Genomic DNA, 20,077 nt, shown 5'->3' on the forward strand with positions numbered 1-20,077 from the left:
GCAAGAAAGGCTCTCAGAGAGCAACTGGCCCTTCTTGCCTCCAACATCAGGAGTAACAAAATGGTCGTGCCTCCCTCAAAGGTCAGGAAACCTCATTAAAAGATGTTTTCTGGCTTCTGTTCTAGTTTGTTCAGTGGCCAAGGACACACTGTCTCGAATAAGGGAGGCTAGTAGATTACTGGATTTAATTATTGGGCCACTCGTAGAAACTGCTTCCTTGAGAGCTAGCACAGTCTGGTCCTGATGCACTGTCTCCTGAGCAATGTAACATTGGACAGGGCAGGACTGCACTGAGCATTGCTTTCCTCATCAACAAAATGGGTAATCATTACTTAGTTAAGAAAGATTGTCTGAGCACTTAGCATGTGCTATTAGGTGTTGAGTTACAGAGGTGGATAAGATGGACTGCTTTTTGAATACGACTTACGGCAAAGAGAGTGAAGTCACATTGCTTTATGGTGAATATTAAATGATCAAGCACACAAGGATACATTTTAGAGACTTTAAGGGGCAAAAGTATAGTGGACTTAGTGTTACATAATTTTTTAAAATCAAACCATGCCCTTCTCTAACATCCTCATATTGGTGGCAGTTCCGCCCCTTTGACTTCATCCCCTACAATGGCACGTCTGTCTGCCCAGCATTTTAGAGCCCCGTATGTGCTACTTGGGTGATGGGCAGTGTGCTTGGGGACTTACATGCATCATCTCACCAACCCAATCGTTAGTATTCAGGGCATACTTACGCCCCGGGACAATCCAGTGAGGCAGACCCTCATCCGCATTTCAAAGATGGGCAAACAGCGTAGAGAAGGTAAATAGCTTGCCTAAGATTACACAGCTGGCAGAGCCAGGATTTAAACCCACTTGCCTGGGCCAAAGCTAGTGTTCTTGCCTACAATAAATACTACTTTCCAGTATTCAGAGAAGGACATTGACTCTTTTAGATCCTCAACTATGGTTGCAACTTTCAAGACTTCATCCCATGTGCAAGTGCTTTTGGCAGGTGTTTATCATTACTTAGTTTGAAATTAGCTTCATTTTGCTAACCCAACAACTTCTTCAAGTAATGGTGTTCTTAGGTTTCACAAAATGAAAACTGGGAATGACCATTTTCAGTGGTCTCTCTAGGCTCTTTGAGGCTTGAGAAACACATTCTACATTTTGTTGAAGTGAGCGGTAAATAGATCCTTTGCCAGCTCACTACCTGAGAATGGACTATGCCATCCTCACTCTTTCCATGTCTTCCCTTAAGGGCTAATTAGGATCATTCTTGGGTGACTTCCCAGATTCACTTTAGCTTTCCAGAGATTTTTTGTGGTCTGACTCCCTCATATACAGCCAAACTTCCTGTCCACTCACGACATGGTATTTACAGGCAGAAAAAAAACTTTATCCAGAGAAGAATTAAAATCATAGAGTTTTTTATTCTTGAATGGAACTTCAGACCAGATCCCTCTCTTTGTCTGATAAAGGTTAGAAAGGATAAAGAACCCAAGTTTATGTAAGTGGTTACAATTTTACTTTAAGCCAAAATAGAGGATGAGCCAGAATGAAATAAATACAGTCCAACAGTAGATATTCATTAAATATTCACCATGGGATGTACACGCAGGTTACTTTTATTCACTATGATAAATTCTTGGAAGCACCATCAATAACATGCTCAATAAATATTTATTGACTGAATAAATTAATTTCAACTTAGAAAAGCTTTGGAAAGGCTCACACACTTGCAATTACCTTCTACCGTACTTTGAGTACATAGAGTGCCTAATGAGTAAGGAAGAATGCTGCTTGGTCTTTTTCTGAGATGTCCAAGACAGTAAATCCATCAACTGCTGAAGTTGAAACTGGAACAGTGAAATGTGGGCACCACAGTCATTGACCACATCCAAGAAAGTGAAAACACCAAAGTGTTTCTATAAAGCAAAGCAAAGTTCCAGTAAAGGACGTATTAGCAAAGACAAGCAAATGTTTCCATTGATCTTCTAGATGTGCAGCACAGCCGGTCTCTCAAGGATGCCTAGGAGCCTCTGATGATCATTAGAAGCACCTTTCCCAAAGTGAGCCGAGCCTCTCTACAGCCCTGACACCCACCTCCTCCTCTAAGAGCATCAGAAGCAGTCATGAAAAGCTGTGTTATTTTAAAAATTATTAGTGGACTTTCTCTTTCGTCTTTCTGAGTTTGCAACCTATTGCCTCATTGGCTTGTGACATCCATCCAACTGGGATGGTGGAGTGAAGGAGAGGAAGAAAATATAGTGGTTTGTTACAAGGAATACGAAGAGAATGAAAGTAATATTCAGCTTTGCCATTCAAAAGCGGGATTTTGCAGCAATATCATAACCTGGTTTTAAATGATTGTCTAAATTCCTTTGTCCTCCCTTCCATATATTAATGACCAGAGTTTTACTTAAAGGAGGGCCAAACGAAAGAGGAATGGGATGGAGGATGCAGTGGAGGAAGGCAGACTTTTTCTTTCTGTCCCTGGAGAATTCTGAGAAAAAAGAGAAAAGGAGAAGAGTGGGTCGATAGATGTCTGTCCAAAATTGTTTTCTTGGGGGTAGTGTATGAGAGCTGTAGTTCCCTGCCTGACATTCTGGGAGGAGACCGGAGTGCAGAGGTCCCATCACTGATGTGGGGAGCCAGGCTTACATGAGAGTGCTTGCTCAGAATCTTCTGATTCTCCTGGGGCACTCTCTTCTTGTGTGGTATGGGTGCCCTCTGTGATAAGAAGAGGTGACCACACAGCAGAAGCCAGGCAAGGGATCCTCCAACTGTCTTCAACCACTAAGAGCTGAGGAGAAGCAAGATGGTAGGAAAAGCATTGACGGTAATTGGTTAATGCTCCCTGGGAGCACTTCTCAAGCCAAGAAAGGGTCACAGTTTACTCAAGTGTAGACACAGCATGAGAGGCCAGAAAGTGATGTGGTTAGTGATTGGAACAATGGATATCAACCAGTGGCCACTCCAGGACTGGCACAGAGCTACAGGGCTCCCTACGCCTACCCCAAAGCCTGAAGGTATAACCCCCCGGCCCTACTCACACACACCAAGATGCCAGCTTAGGGAGAGATTGAATCCTACTAAGGTTTTAAACCAGTGTGGACATTTAATTTTCTCTGTCTAATTATTGGATGTGAGCTCAGAAGGAAGGCCAGACAGGTTACAGACAAAAAAAATAAATAAATTGTTTTTCCACATCTGAGTTGTATGAGCTAAAATTTGCAGCCAATCGACACTTGCTGAAGAGCAGCCTACTTTCCATGCAGTATTTGGAGTTTGTGGTGCCTCAGAGCTCACTATGGCAGACTGGGCAACAGAAAGTCAGTGTTTACTCTGAGGCCTCAGCTACTATTTCCATTGAACACTGGCTCAGAGAGTCACCAGATGTCCCAAAGGATGTGCATTTCTTACACAGAGCCCAAGGTTTGCTGAGAAAACATCTCATTAGATGTTCCAGGAGGTGGTGTTGGCAGTTTAGTCACTGCCATCCAATTCCAGGAAGGCAGACATGGAAATTTGGCAAAGGACTACTCAAGAGGTCTTCATATATATGGAAGAGAAGAGAGTGACATGGGTGAGGCCAAGTAAGCAAAGCTGTAAGATAAGTTAGACAGAAAATTAATTAAAATGAGTCCCAGAGGAAAAATAAATACACAGGCTAAACTGTGGTTTCATTGGATGAACTGAGTAACAACTGAAATGGACATAGTTGACCTTGGAAGCCATGAGACAGCCTCACAAAGGTTTGCCTTGATTTTTACCACTGCTCTAAGACTGGTTGGGAAATTTTAAATTATTAACATTACATCAAGGCACCATTTATGGGATTTGGTTGTCTCCTCAGTCAAAGAGCTCATTTAATTTGAAGGAGGAAATTTCTTGTTCCAAATTCAAAATTATAAGTAAGCATGTTTCTGGGTCCATGTGTCAATGTATTGTTTAAGTGTGTGTGTGTGTGCGTGCATGTTGTACTGATGCACCAGATGTACCAGGATTTACTTTGGTTTTGGAATTGGTTTCAGTTGCTTATTGGATCCAGATAATCCAAAGGTGCCAGCTCAGTTCAGAGCTGTATGTAGCAAGTTAAGAGAAACACCCTAATATTCATTTTGTGAATTAAGTGTAAACCATCCTATAATAATGTCCTATAATAATGTTAAGAAATATAGAAGAAAGATAATGTTTTCCTTCTCAGCATACAAGTTTTCTGAGTGTCCTGATTTCAGCGTACAGGACTGAGGGGGAGGAGGATTGGCCTGCCTGCCCGTCTGCTCCTTCTAAGACCCCTCTCCCACCCTCTTTCTTTTTCTAATCTCCAGATGTACCTAGGGGTTTTTTTTTTTTTTTAACAACTTTTACCTTCTTTCTTTTTGTTTCAGAGAAAGGATTATCTGTCCCATCTCCCTACTTTTCAGTCTTGATTTGTCTCCTCCTTCTCCTAAGAATGTGTTTTTCCAGGCATCCCTTTTCTGTTCAGTCTGCACTATGCTGACTTCACTTACTCATATACCTATATCCACCCCAGAGAAAAATCACTGAATAGGACTTCTGCTTCTGGCCACGATGTAGTCACAAGGACTGGATTTATTCTCCTGCCTTAAACAAGTGGAAAACTGTACAAAATATGTGAAATTACTCTCTTAGGCGTTGGATCACAAGCCATGAAAGACATTGATCTACAAGAGAAGAAAATGCGTAAAGCCCTACAATGACCCCAGGTTTTTCACTTCTAGTTACATTCTGGGCCACACAATGGAGAAGATGATTCCATGAAGAACATGGCAATCTAAATGGAGGCAAAGATGGAACTAGGAGGTAAAGGCAGTTATGTGGCAGAGTTCTAGGGAGGAGAGAGCTGGCAGAAACAGAACTCTAGAAATATGTATAGGGGTCCTCTTGAGTCTTCGCTGGATACTAAAATGTGAATTTGCAGAGAGAAACGCCACAAGGTTGGGTAAAGAGTGGCTGGGGAGCTGTGAATTATACTGTTCCAGGAACTCTCCCAAGCCTGGAAATTGTTCAGGCTTCCTCCAGCCAGAGGGAAGAGTTCTCATTGATTGCGTGAGTATTCAGTAGAGACTCCAGAAAAGCCAGAGCTCAATAGTAGGTTTAAATTATTCCTAAGGTAGAGACTACTCTATCTGATACAAAAAAAGCTTAAAAATAAGCCTCAAAAGGATAAAACTGAAACACAAGTGACTTTACTGCCTTCCAGAACAAAGCTCAATGCTCTATAAAGAAAGACAATAAAGTCCATATATTCAACAACACAAGATCCGTAATGTCCAGCATCCAACCAAAATTGGTGGCCATGCCAAGAAGCAGGAAAGTTCAGTCTTTTACCAGCAGACAATAAGTCAATAGAAACATATCCAGAAAGCATAGCATGATGAAACTAGCAGACAGGGATTTAAAAATAGCTATTACAAATAAGTTTACATATTTAAGGGAAAACAGAAGCATACTGAAGAGAGAAATGAAAGATATTAAAAAAGGAAAATTTGGGGCCGGCCCCATGGCCGAGTGGTTAAGTTCACATGCTCTGCTTCAGTGGCCCAGGGTTTCACCAATTCAGATCCTGGGTGCAGACATGGCACCGCCCATCAAGCCATGCTGAGGTGGCATCACACATAGCACAACTAGAAGGACCCACAACTAAAAATACACAACTATGTACCGGGGGGCTTTGGGGAGAAAAAGGAAAAGTAAAATCTTAAAAAAAAATGAAAATTTCCAGAGCTGAAAAATGCAGTGTCTGAAGTAAAAAATTCACCTCCTGCAATTAAAAGCAGATAAGACACTACAAAAGACAATATTAGTAAACTCGAAATTGTAGCAATAGAAAGTATCTAAAATGGAGCACAAAGGAAAAATGAATTAAAAACAAAAGAACAGTTTCAGTGACACGTGAGACAATATCCAGCAGTCTGACAAACATGTGATTGGACTCCCAAGAGGATTGGTGGGGGGAGGAGTAGCAGAAAAAATATTTGAAGAAATTGCAGAAATTTTTCAAAATTTGATGAAAGCTATAAGTTCAGATGCAAGAAGCTCAATGAGCCCCAGCATGGTAAACACAAAGAAAAATACCAAGACACAACATAATCAAATTCCTGAAAGTCAGTGATTAAGAGAAACTTAAGAGACAGAAACCAAAGACATATGCACAGAGAAATAAGCCCAACAATAACTGCAGACTTCTTGTCAGAAACTGAGCAGACGTAAGGCAATGGAAAGACATCTTTAAAGGACGGAAGGAAACGATCAATGCAGAATTAGGTAACCAGTGCAAAGATCTTTCACAAATAAGGGGAAAAATGAAGAGAGTTTCACACAAACAAAAGCTGTAAGAATTTGTTGCCATCAGACCTGTAAGACAGGAAATGTTAAAGGAAGTTCTCTGGGCATAAATAAATGATAGAAAGGAATGAAGAGAATCAGAAATGGTAAATATGAAAGTAAATATAGAAAACTTTGACTTTCAAATTATCATTTACTATTTAAAGAAAATATTATAAAAGTAGATTGTGGGGTTTATAAAATATATATGACAACAATAGCACATAAGAAAGGAGAGGGAAATGGAAGTGTTTTTATTTTTTTGAGAGATACAGAGTGCACAAAGTGGTATAATATCATTTGAAGGCAGTCTGTGATAAATTAACAATGTATCTTGTAAACCCCAGAGCAACTGATATAAAATAAACCAAAGACGTATAGCTTATAAAACAATGTGGAAATAAAAAGAAATGATAAGGAAATATTCAAGTCATCTGAAAGAAGGCAGGAAAAAAGGAGAAAAGGAGGAAAACAAACCATATAATAAAGTCATTAAATGTAAATAGTCTAAACACTCTAACTAAACTGCCGAGATTGTCAGATTCACTATAAAGCCACAATAATCAAGACAATATGGGATTAGCATACGGATGGAAATATAGGCCAATGGAACAGAAAAAAGAAACTAGAAGCTGACCTACACATATATGGTCAACTGATTTTCACAAAGATGCTAACGTAATTCAATGGAGCAAGGAGTCACTTCAACAAATGATGCTGGAACAACAGGATACTCAGCGGCAGTAAATAAATAAATAAACCTCAACCCTTGTCTAACACTATACACAAAAAGTAATTTGAAGTGGATCTTAGACCTAATTGTAAAAGCTAAAGTTACATATATATTTCTAGGAAAAAAAGGAGAAAAATCTTTGCACTCTTGGAGTAGGCAGAGTTCTTAGATATAACACAAATAGAAAGAATTGTTAAAAAAATGATAAATTTGATTTCACCAAAATTTTAAAATTTATGCTCTTTGTAAGACATCTTTATGAAAACAAATAGGCAAGCCCCAGATTATTTATAATGAATAAATGTTTTACATATACATGTAAACATATATATGTTATATACACATGCACAATACACACACAGACACCCACACAATGTGGAATATGGGTGCACTTTACTATGCTAGACTGGGACCTTTAGAAATGAGAGTACCTAAGGCCTATGGGGGTCATCACATGGCCCTGCTTCCAATCCAGAATTTATAGACAAGAAATAGCCTGGAATAGAGAAAATACGGCTCATGTTTCTATAAATCTGGGAGTCTGCTACTGAGTGTTAATTATATTTCTGTTTATTGACTATATATGAAAGAAAAATGAAGAGTCCATAAGCGTAGTTTACTGTGCTGTGTGCAGGATTATACAGGAAGATATTTTAGCTACCTGTGAATAACTACCCATGCTTTGATTATTTATTCATTCAGCAAATATTAAGCACCTACTCCTTGTTAGTCTTGGCACTAGGCCCTGGGGATTCAGCTGCAAATGGGACTGAGGGCTTGGCGTTTACAGTTGAGTGGAGGAGGTTGATGTGCATTAAGCATGTAGCTACAGCCAAGTGCCACTTCTCAGGGCTGCTGAGACACAGGGTACTTGAAGAAGGGCATACTGCGACCCACCCTCTCTTCTAGGGAGGAACTGGGCCTATACTTGTTTCAGCCTCTTGCAGGCAGGACAGCTGCCTCTGACTGTTATCTGGAGGCCACATTGAATTAAGTGCTCACAAATGGAGGACCAACATCCCTCCCACAATGTCTTCAACAAACACTGAATGCTTCAGGCTCTATGCTAGGTTTTAGGGGTGAAATGATAAGACACACACACAAAAGATACAGATCCCATCCTCATGGTGCTCACTGTCTCGAGAGGTAGGAAGACTCAACCCAGCTTCACCCCACCTCCAAAGAGGTACCTGACCTCCTCACTCACACACCTTTCGAAAAGCTTTCTGGAGGCTGGAGACTCCAGAACTGTCTTGAGCTCCATGGGAATGGCTCTCTCCCTTCCCACTATGACAGGGAGGTAGAAACTGGATGCCTGAGGAGGCAAGCCTATCCTTAAAGTGCTTTGCTCTGACAGCACAGTGGCACTTCACTAAGGGCTAAAGAGAGGGCAGCAGGCCGGTTCCTCATTCATGCTCAAAGTATCCCCTGTGCTTGGGGTGAAGGATTTGAAGCCAGAAAGAGACATGAACACAGCCGTAAATTAGAGAGGTTAAAATGGCAAGAGTGTGGAGGAGATAACAGGTGGAGATGGGATGGAGCAACAGGAGTAAAAAGCCACTGATAGCAAAGAGGAAAACTGAAAGGAGGCCAAGAGAGGAGAGAGTTTCGAGAAGGAAGAGGTCACTGGAGTTGGATGGGTCAAGAGGTCAAAGAGACTGAGTTCTGAGAAAATCCCGTTGGATTTTCCCGTTGGAAAAAATGGAAAACTAAGCCAGATTTTTGAAGACTTGGTGGATGGTAAAGAAACAAAACTGCAATGATAGACTATTACTTATAGGAACTTAGTTGTGAATGGAAGAAGGTCCAGGGAATGTTTCTTAAAAAAAGAGACCCAAACATGAGCCAGAGGGAAGGTAGTTGAAAACAGAAAGTACTTCTACTGCTGGCCAAGATAGAGTAACAAAGACTAGTTTACACACACTCTCCTACTGAAGGTACTACACAACTGAATGAAATGTACAAAACAATTGTCTTCAGATATTGGACATCAGCAGTGTGGGAGAATAATTCTTAAGAGAGAGGAACCCAAAAAGATGTGCCCCTAGACCAAGCCAGCTTATTTCCTGGAGAGTTTCCAAGCTGTGGTGCAAGGAGGGGAAATCCAGGCAGAAACCAGCATCTCCCAGAGCTAAGAAGACAGAGTTGGGAGTTAATGGAGCACAAGGTGGCTAGAGTTGGCAGGGCAGAGTATGAGAAGGTGAGAGATGCACAGAGAGAAACCTGGAGAGCCACAAAGGGTCCTCCTCAAGTCTACAGCTAAGTACTTATCAGCACATGTGTATGAAAAACTACCTGAAGTCAGGAAAAGGACGAGAGGAGAGACTTCCCAGAACTCACACAGGGCTGTCTTCCCAGTTTGTGTTTCCACCGACCAGAGTGGGTAAACCTTCTAAGTAATGAGACACCAGTGGGGTATTCAGAAAGTACTGTCTCAGAAGTGAGGCAAAATCAATCCTAGAAATGCTGGTCTGATTCCACCAAAAACCCCCTTAAAGCAAGACTTGAAAGGATCAAACTATTTCTAGATAAATCAACTGCATCCTAGAACAGAGTTCAAGAATATTTATAAGGATGCAAATCTTTCCAGCACATATCAAGCTAAAATTCACAATGGCTGGCATCTAATCAAAGAGTACCAGGCATGCAAAGAAGCAAGAAAAGTATGCAGGGAGAAGGTACCCAGGAGGAGCCTGAAAATTTCCTTAATTGAGGAGACAGATCTGAAAGAACAAAGAAACTGAGGCAGCTAAAGTTTGCAGGACAGAGCACTAGAGAGGAGACAGCTGCACAGAAAGAGAACTCTGGGGATCTGCAGAAGTCTCAAGAGATAAATGCATGTGTGTGAGGAAACTACCAGAGGCTGGGGAAAGAACCATCTGAAAGGATTAGAAGTAATTGTGCCTGGTGCTAACACAGGGCCAAGGATAGCATCTATTCTCACCAGACAGAATGGAAAACCTCGTGATTCACAAAGTACTGGGTTGAGTACACAGAAGGGTTTTGCCTCAGAGGTGGGGAAAATTTCACCTTAGACTGAACTCTACTGTAGTCCCACTTAACAAATCTTAAAAGCAAGACAGAAAATATTAAACTGTTTCCAAGCAACTTAAATGTCTCCCAGAACAAATTTAAGAATATTTATAGGAACACAGAAATAGCCAGCACCCAACAAGGCAAAATCACAATGTCTGGCACACAGTACAGAATTACCAGGCATGCAAAGAAGCAGGAAATATGGCCCATAATGAGGAGGAAAATGGATCTATTGAAAGCAACCCAGAACTGACACAGATGTAAAAATTTGTAGAGACAAAGACATTAAAAGAATTATTAAACTGTATCCCACATGTTCGAAAAGTTAAGTAAGCTTGGGAAATACAAAAAAAGGATCAAAGGAAATCCAGAGCAAATAATATTGTCAGGAATGAAGAGGATCATTTCACAATGATAAAGGATTCAATTCTTCAAAAGGACATAAATGTTTTATGCACCTAATAACAGAGCTTCAAAATAAATGAAACAACTCTGATAGAACTGTAAAATAGGCAAATTCACAATTATAGTTTCAGATTTCAATACTCTCAAAATTGACAGAACAAGTAGAATGAAAATCAGTAAGGACATCAAAGACTTGAGTAACAGCATCACTCAATTTGACCTAACTGGTGTTTACAGAACACGCCACCTAATAACAGCAAAATGCACTTTCCTTTCTAGTTTACATGGAACATTTTTCAAGACAGACTATAACCCAGGCCATAAAACACATTTCAATAAATTTAAAAGGAGTCAAGAAATATAGAGTACTTTTGTTTTACCACAAAGGAATTAAATCAGAAATCAAAACAGAAAAATTTCTGGAAATTCCCCAAAGTGCTTTGAAACTAAGTAGCACATACCAAACAGTCCATGGGTCAACAGAGAATTCAAGAAGGAAATTACAGCATGTAATGAGAAAGGAAGAAAAATCAAAATTGGCGAGATGAGGCTCAAGTAGTGCTGAGAAATGTGCAGCAGTAAAAGCCTAAATTAGAAAAGAAGAACGTCACAAACCATGACCCTGCCTTTCACATCCAGACACATGAAAAAGAAGAGCAGATTAAACCTGAAGTTATGAGAAGAAAAGAAATATTAAAGATAAAAGAAGGAATCCGTGAAATAGAAAACAAATCTAAGAGAGAAAGCTAGCAAAACCAAAAGCTGGTTATTTAAAAAGATAAATAATGTTGAGAAATCTCTGCACAGACTGATCAAGGAAAAAAGAGTGAAGACAAATTACCAATATCAGGAATGAGAGAAGTGACATACATACAGATTCTACAGATATTAAAAGGATAAAAAGAATATATTATGAACAACATTATGCCAATAAGTTTGACCTTAAAAATAATAGATAGAGCCAGCCTTTATGACTAGTAGTTAAAGTTCAGCGTGCTCCACTTTGGCAGCCTGGGTTCAGTTCCTGGGCACGGAACCACACCACTCATCTGTCAGTAGCCATGCTGTGGCGGTGGCTCACATAGCACTAGAAGGGCTTACAACTAGAATATACAACTATGTACTGGGGCTTTGGGAAGGAGAAAAAAGAAAAAGGAGAGAGAGAGAGAGAAAGATTGGCAACAGATGTCAGCTCAGGGTGAAGCTTTCCCAGCCCCCCCCCCCAAAAAAAGATGCTAATTCCTTGAACTCCACAACCCATATTTACCTTGAATAGCCTATCCCTATTTTGAAATGAAATTTCTAATGAAAAATCTTCTCTGAAGAAAACACCAGGTCCATACAATATCACTGGTGAATTGTATCAAACATTTTAAAAAGAAATAACACCAATTCTCTGCCAGAAAATAGAAGGGAACACTTCTCAACTCATTTCACGAGGCCAGTATTACCCTAATACCAAAACCAGACAAAGACAGTACAGGAGAATAAAACTATAGTCCAATATGCCACATGAGCACAGACAAAAAAATCCTCAACAAAAATATTACCAAATAGAATCTAACAATATATCAAAAGAATAACAGGTCATGACGAAGTGGGTTTAACCCAGGAATGCAAGGTTGGTTCAACACTTGAAAATGATCAGTGTAATCTAGGATATTAACAAACAAAAGCAAAACAAAACAAAAGCTCATACAGTTATATTAACTGATGCATAAAAAGCATTTAACTGTCGGAGTCCAGCTCCAACAGAGTCCAGGTTCCTGAGTGATGCATGGCGTCGGTGAAGAGATTGAGACTGTAGTCCGAGTTGGTGGAAGCATGTCTGAAGGCTTTATTGTCAAGAGTGTGTTTATATATATTTTGAGGATTACACAAGCGTCTGGGATATATCTATTTTCTCCCCTGAAGTAGCTTGATTTTTCCCCATGATATCATTTTCCTTCCTTAATTTATCTGGGTCATCAGCAGTTTCTAAAGGTTACTTTCCTTATTCAGTCCTGGGAAAGAGCTGTTCTTTTCATTTTCTGGATGAGTGCAGTTAATATTTATAGATCTCTACAGTATTCTTTGTATGGGGTGAGACTCGGGTTATGTTGGAGGACGGAACAAGCCTTGGGGCAAAGGTGAGCCAAGGTACGTTTAGACCAGGCACATACAGGTCCCCACATCCTCTTATATAACTCCCACACTGAGACATCTGACCCTTTAACCCTCTTTCCATCTATTTCTTTCCAGCGCCCCCACGTGTCATCATAGTCCCATCTGTATTTCTTACTTACTTCCAACAGCCATTGTTCTATGTTTAGCGTGGATGTAGGTGTGGGAGGTAACCTCTGCATAGCCCTGTTCCCTCGGGGATGGGGGGGGGGGGGAGGGTACCGCCAGCATCCTTCTACCTTAATAGCCCGGGGTATTTCTCTGTCTGCAATGACTATAGGGGAAGGCAAGGGGATAGGCCCACAGGCCCACATTTGTTTGGGAAGGGTCTTCCCCAATATCCCAGCTGAATGTCCCTCTTTCTTCGGCAGGGCCCTGGGGATGTTGAAGGAGTGTTAGTCAGAAGAGGGTCTTTCTTGTCTCTTACAGTGGGATTCACCTTTCCCAGTAGATTCCCCTGGGTAAGCACAAGTGTCATGAAGAGAGCCAATACAGCAACTAGTAACAGCCGTTTGAGCAAGGAGGACCCTCGGCCGTCCCTGCAGGGGTGGCTTTGCAAACTCCCGTGCTTCGTGTGCCCCGACTGTGTCACTGGGCTGCAGCAGTTGCAGGACGGCGTCTGACATTTAACAATATTTAACATCCATTTATGATAAAAATTCTCAAATGTAAAGATAGAGGGGAACTTTCTTAACCTAATATAAAGCATTCACCAAAAAAGCCTACAGTTAGAATTATACTTACTGGTGAAAGACTGAATGCTCTGCCCCTAACAAGGCAAGGCTGTCCACTCTCACTCCCTGTCTTCGGCATTACATTGGAGGTTCTAGCCAGCAAAATGGACAAGGAAAATAAATAAAAGGCATACTGATTAGAAAGAAAGAAATAAAACCTTACCTATTCACAAACGACAGTAACACCTACATAGGAAATCTTTTCTTTTTTTTAAAAGATTTTATTTTTTCCTTTTTCTCCCCAAAGCCCCCCTGGTACATAGCTTTATATTTTTAGTTGTGGGTCCCTCTAGTTGTGGCATGTGGGACGCCACCTCAGCATGGCTTGATGAGTGGTGCCATGTCTGCACCCAGGATCCAAACCAGTGAAACCCTGGGCTGCCACAGTGGAGTGCACAAACTCAACCACTCTGCCCCACCCCTACATAGAAAATCTTAAGGAGTGTACAAAAAAAAAAATTCTAGAAGCAATAAGTGAGTTTAAGAAGGTAGCAAAATACAAGATCGACATTAAAAAAAATCAATCAAGGGGCCGGCCCTGGGGCATATTAGTTAAGCTGGTGCATTCTGCTTTGGCAGCCTGGTTCGCGGGTTCGGATCCCAGCACAGACCTGCCTACACCACTCGTCAGCCACACTGTGACCCACATATAAAGCAGAAGAATATTGGCACAGATGTTAGCTCAGGGATAATCTTCCTCAGGAAAAAAAATCAATCATATTTCTGTATACTAGTAATAAAAATTTGGAAACAAAAACTTTCAAAATGGTACCATTTACAACAACTTCAAAAAGTGAAATACTTAGGTAGAAATATACAAAACACGTAGGACCCTATGCTAAAAACTACAAAATGCTGGAGAAATGTACTGTACTCATGGATTGGAAGTCTCGCCATAGTTAAGATGTCTGTTCTCCCTAAACCAACATATAGATTTAATACAATTCCAATAAAAATCCCAGCATGATTTTTTTGGAGATGCAGATGAGCTGATTCTAAAATGTATATAAAAGGCAAAAAATAGAATAGCCAAAATGATTTTTTGTTTTGAGGAAGATTAGCCCTGAGCCAACTGTTGCCAATCCTCCTCTTCCTGCTGAGGAAGACTGGCCCTGAGCTAACAGCTGTGCCTATCCTCCTCTACCTCATATGCGGGATGCCTACCACAGCATGGCTTGCCACGCGGTGCCATGTCCACACCCGGGATCCGAACCGGAGAACCCTGGGCCGCCAAGAAGAGGAATGTGCGAACTTAACTGCTGTGCCACTGGGCCAGCCCCAGCCAAGATGACTTTGCAAAAGAAGGACAAAGTTGGAGGACTCACACTACTGGATTTTAAAGCTTACTATAAGCCTACAGGAGTTAAGACAGTGCGATATTCTCAAAAGGATAGATATATCGATCAATGAAAGAGAATAGAGATTTCAGAAACAGATCTGCACAAATATGATCAGTTGTTTTTGTCAATGGTGCAAATGCATCTTGATGCAAAAAAGGTAGTCTTGTCAACAAATAGTGTTGGAACACTTGGACATTCATAAACAAACAAATGAACAAATCTGAACCTTTCCTCCCACTTAAAAAAAATTAATTCAAAATGTGTTATATATGTAAGTGTAAAATGTAAAACTATCGATTTTTTAGAAGAAAATGTAGGAGAAAATCTTGTGACCTAAGTTTGGCAAAGAGTTCTTAGGGTACAAAAAGCATGATCCATAAACCAAAAAGAAGATAAATTGTACTTAAAAATTAAAAGACACTGTTAAATGAATGAAAAGACAAGCTACAGACTAGAAAATACTTGCAATCACATACTTGACAAAGAACCTGAATCCAGAATATATAAAGAACTCTCAAAATTCAAAGATGAGAAAAACAAAAAAAAAAAAAACAGAATAAGGAATAGATAAATTTGAAAAAACACTTCAGCAAGGAAGATATATAGATAACAAATAAATACATGAGAAGATGTCAATATCATTAGTCCTTTGGGAAATGCAAATCAAAACCACAATGAGATACCACTGCTCACCTATTACAAGGGCTGAGATGAAAAAGACTGACGCCACCAACTGCTGGTGAGGATGTGGAGGAAGTGCAAGTCTCATACTCAGCTGGTGGGGATGTTAAATGGTACACACACTCTGAAAACAATTTGACAGTTTCCTTAAATGTTAAACATTCACTTACACCACTATCCAGCCATTCCACTCCTAGAAAGTTTCCTGAAGAATTGGAAGCATTTGTCTGTACAAGGACTTACACGACATGTTCATAGCAGATTTATTTGTGACAGCCCCAAACTGCAAGCAACTCAAATATCCATCAACAAGGGAATGAATAAACAAATTGTCCTATAGCCATGTAATGAAATACTACCAGGCAATGAAATGGAGTGAATCACTGGCATCTGTAGCAACATGATTAAATCTGGAAATAATTATGCTGAAAGAAAGAAGCCAGAGGGGAAAATAAGAATGTCTATTGTATGATTCCATTTTTATAAAAATCCTCAAAAATGCAAACTAATCTTTAAGTGACAGAGCAGATCAGTCATTGTAGGGACCTGGGGGAGGCACAGAGGGGCTGGAGGAAGTGAGGACACTTTTGGGGGCAGTGCGTACATTCATTATTTCAATTGTGGTGACAGTTTCATGGGAATATATAAGGCAAAACTCATCAAATAGCATCCTAAAAAAAAAAGTGTGGAAAAAAATCCCTGTTTTTATTTACTGTAAATCTGAGCCACAATCCCCCTGGGTTGTGGGAAATTCAATCTCATCCAGTGTCAGCCCCTCCACCCTGAGGGCTGCACCAGAATCCAAGAGGCTTGCATGGTGCCCCCCAAAAAGCAAGCCACCCCGCCTCTGGGGCATCCCCGCTCCCAGCCGGTGTTCCCAGTCCCTGGCAGCGTGCCCCTCCCCCAGACTCAGTTCTCAGCTCCTGGCCCCCCACAGTTCAGCACCTGAGGTGAAGGTCATTGGTTGCCTCACTCTCCTTTTCCTCGTTCCTTTACCAAGTAGGTTGTGTGAAAGATGCAGAGAACTGAAAAATTCCCACTGATTCTGGAAAGACCTTAACTCCCTACTGTTCCTCTCCATCCCAAATGGTAAATGCAGCTTCACCAAAGCACAGCTCAGGGTCTGCAGACTCGCAGCCCCTGCATCCTATTCCCTACTAACACAACCTCAGTGTCCTCAGACCCTGAGAATTTGAATAGTGCCTAATTACCTGAGAAAGGTGAGCTCTGACTGACCTTCCCAATCTTACCTACACATCTTTCAGTTCCTGGCTCCCTACAGAACATTCTGGAACTCTTCCTACTTTGCAACATCTTAATAAAGGCTAAACTAATGGCACTTACATGGTCTTCCCCCTCATTCCACAGTCTATATGTGATGTCTTTTCTAAGCCCACAAACGTAAGTCTGCTTCCCAGGAGGAAATCAGTCCCACCAGGGTCCAGGGACGTCCCCCTAACTGAGAATGTTGTGAGGGAAGCTCTGTGCAAGGCCCAGCCCTGGCCACTTCCACACCCACCCAACCCAGCGTGTCACCCTATGTCCCCACAGGTTGATTCAGCCTAAAGGACACTTCCCACTCTAGGCTGGTGTACAGAGCAACAGAGAGTCTGACTTGGAGACTATTTCTCAGCTTTTATGATGTTTCTTGAACCAGGGCTGCAAGTGTTGGGGACCCTTTAGTGCTTGTTTTTCGCAGGCCCAGCTCATCACAGTCCAGGTTTGAGGTTTCTTGAAGTCTGTGCCTTAGCCGTTTTCTCCTCCACTCCATGCAGAAGGCAGCAACTTCCAGTTCGTCTGGATCTGGGGAAGCTTGTCTCAAACCCTGGAGGAGAAAAAGATAATTAAGTACCGGGTGACACTGTGCACACTTCCCCAGTGTCAGCTGATTGGAGCTCTTAGGGGATTCCTCCGAGTGAGGTTGGGGTTGGTTTTCTGATGATCTGGAATAGAGATCAAGGAATCATGTTGCAGAGGTCTTCTGAATTGGAGCCCACTCATTCTGAAAGGAGCAGCACAAGAGAGCAAAGCATCTTATGCTTGTCACAATAGAATGTTCTGTGTAGTCAATTTTAAAAAAATTCTCTACCTCAAATTCGCCTCCTTTTGGATCTCGCTTTATTCATTTTGCTTTACACAAACCATCCAAGGGTCTCTGGCTGGCAGCCTAAGCAGAGCCAGGACACAGGTGTACACTGCAAGCCCTCAGCCTGGCTCTCAGGTCCCCTGCACTCAACTGGCCTGGAGGGCGGGACGCGGGGACTGGCCCCACCTCGGGTGGTGCTGCAGGATGACTGGGAGGCTGTGGCTGCGTCCAGCGTGGGAGGGAGAGACGCTGCTCCACAGGGGCCAGGCCTGAGCTTTTCTCTCAGCCTCCTTTATATTCAAGAGACTCTGGAACTTGCAGCTAAAATATGCATATTTTCCAAATGCTTTTCACCAGGTGTGTCTATTTTTTGTACTCTTTGAACTTAACTGGTACAACGTTTCTTTAAACTTGAAAATTCTCATTCTATTTATTTAGCACCTCCACGCACTAGCTCACTATTCTAGGTCTGTGGCTTCATGGAGTTTACATTCTAATAAAAGAGCCAGAGAAATATATAAATGCAAGGAAAAGAAACAAACAGACAACCACAAACTGTGCTAAGTGCTACGAAGGAATTGTACAAAGTACTAAAAGAGAGGAAACTGGGTGTGATTTAGTTTAGATATAGTGGGGGCGTTTCATCCCTCTGAGGAGGTGGGATTTATGTTTAAGCCTAAAGGATAGAAGGAGCCAGACATGGGGAAATTTGGTAGAAGCGGGGGCTGGGGTACCTCTCACACAGGTGTAGCATGTGTAAAGGCTCGGGCAGGGTGTCCCATTTCCGGCCTCCGCTTAGGATATAGAAAGCTGGAAAGAGTGTTACTCCCACGCTAACAATAAGAAAAAGTCAGATAATTCACAAAATCATAACTTTTCTTGAGCTCCTGAGAGAGTTGAGGTTGAAGGGCAACTCACTAGCCTGGAATCTAAGAAAAGACTCTCAGGAGAGACAGGGACACAGCACTGGCTCCTGAGGACAGAGCATGGGAGGAAGATGGGGCTACCCAATATCTGATGAGAACACTTTAGCTAAAACTCTTAACAAATTGCTAATGGCCAAGTGTAGACTAGCGTGGGTGTACAGGACCCATGGGAGCCAGAACACAAGAAAAACACACACTTATTCACAGGCTTTCTCTAGGCCCTCCCCTGGTGCTCAGGAGAGATTTGGGACAGGGCAGGAGGCTGGGAACGCCTCTGTTGCAGTGCAGGCTTTGGGAAGGGGAGCTGCCACCACTGCAACAAAGGCACGAATCCCTGCCCACATTTGTCTCCTTATGGAAGAAAAGCCTTACATCACCAAGGGAAGGAGAGCAAACCCTGTCATCCCCAGGGCACAGGTCAAGACCATCGCAAGTGGAGAAAGGAAACAGAATACATCCCTCTACCCTGGGGAAGCAGCAGAAGATTGTCCTGAATTCATACTGTTAAAAGTCTCCTGTTGCTCTGGGAGGAGCAGGATCACCGAGAAAGCCCCAATCCTGAGACGTGGGGATACCAGGCCTGCCTACAACTGAGGCTGATAACGACAGCAACCAACACCACCACCTCCTCTCTGGGCCAGCAAGCACAGAGTCACAAGCAGCAAGGAAGCAATGGGAGAAGCAAGAATATTGGGGGAGACCATCTCTGAGGTGCAGGCTCACAAGGGAAGCCTCAAGTTGAGGGTGGAACAGGAACACTGATATGATCCCTCTGGTAACCCAGACCCCTCACTAAACACAAAGGGAATGCTAGAAACTTTGAAGCCAGTGGTGCACCAAGAGTGTCTATAGGACAATAACACACAAACTCAGCTCAACTCCTGACAATAGTGACTCACCTCCACACTAAACGCCTAGAAGAAGAGGTGTACCCATCTTCGGGTGTAAAACTATTCATTTAGTCTCTACCAGTCTACACACACATCAAGTTTTCAATGGAAAATCACGAGATATGCAAAAAAGAGGAAAAAACCCAACCCACTGTCAAGAGACAAAGTAACCAAAAAGCCCAGACTCAGATATGAGCCACATGTTGAAACTATCAGATAGAAAGTTTAAAATAACTATACTTAATGTATTAATGACTTTGGTGCAAAAACTGGGCAAAATGCATAAATGGAAAATTTCAGCAGAGAGACAAAAGCTATTAGAGATAATCAAATGGAAATGCTAAACATAAGAAAAAACATGGTGGTGATGTCAGCATCATGGCAGAGTGAACTTGCCCGGGCCTCTCTCCCCTCCAACATACAACAAAAAGGGGCAACCATACTCCAACAGAAGACATTCTAACAACACAAAAGCCTCAGAGAGACACGCAGCCACACGACCGAGGGTGGAGAGGCTGGAACCCCTGCCCTTGGAGGAGCTGGAATGGGGTAAGAGAGAACTTTGCTCCCTCCCCTAAAGACCGCAGTCACTGCCGGGGAGGCTCCATGAGGGAAGGAGTGGGGGAGGGGTCGCACATCCACAGGATCACCCAGGACTACCACGGCCCTTGAAGCCTATAGGGAAGCCCTCTAATGGGGTGAAAGCTTACACAGGGTGACCTCATCAAGCCAAGAC

At 42.0% G+C, this 20,077-nt stretch overlaps 1 protein-coding gene across 2 annotated transcripts in view; it reads right to left on the reverse strand.

Annotated features, from left to right (window-relative positions):
- Positions 1 to 15,411: 15,411 nt before the first annotated feature.
- LOC106838616 (uncharacterized) overlaps positions 15,412 to 20,077 on the reverse strand; it is a 30,018-nt gene continuing 25,352 nt past the window's right edge. For both annotated transcript variants that reach the window (XM_070511766.1, XM_014852850.3), the window contains exon 7: positions 15,412 to 17,264. In XM_070511766.1, the coding sequence (XP_070367867.1) occupies positions 17,076 to 17,264 (189 nt within the window). In that variant the 3' untranslated portion in view covers positions 15,412 to 17,075. The remainder of the gene's footprint in view (positions 17,265 to 20,077) is intronic.

This window comes from Equus asinus, chromosome 6 (assembly GCF_041296235.1).
Source record: "Equus asinus isolate D_3611 breed Donkey chromosome 6, EquAss-T2T_v2, whole genome shotgun sequence".
Lineage (NCBI taxonomy): Eukaryota > Metazoa > Chordata > Mammalia > Perissodactyla > Equidae > Equus > Equus asinus.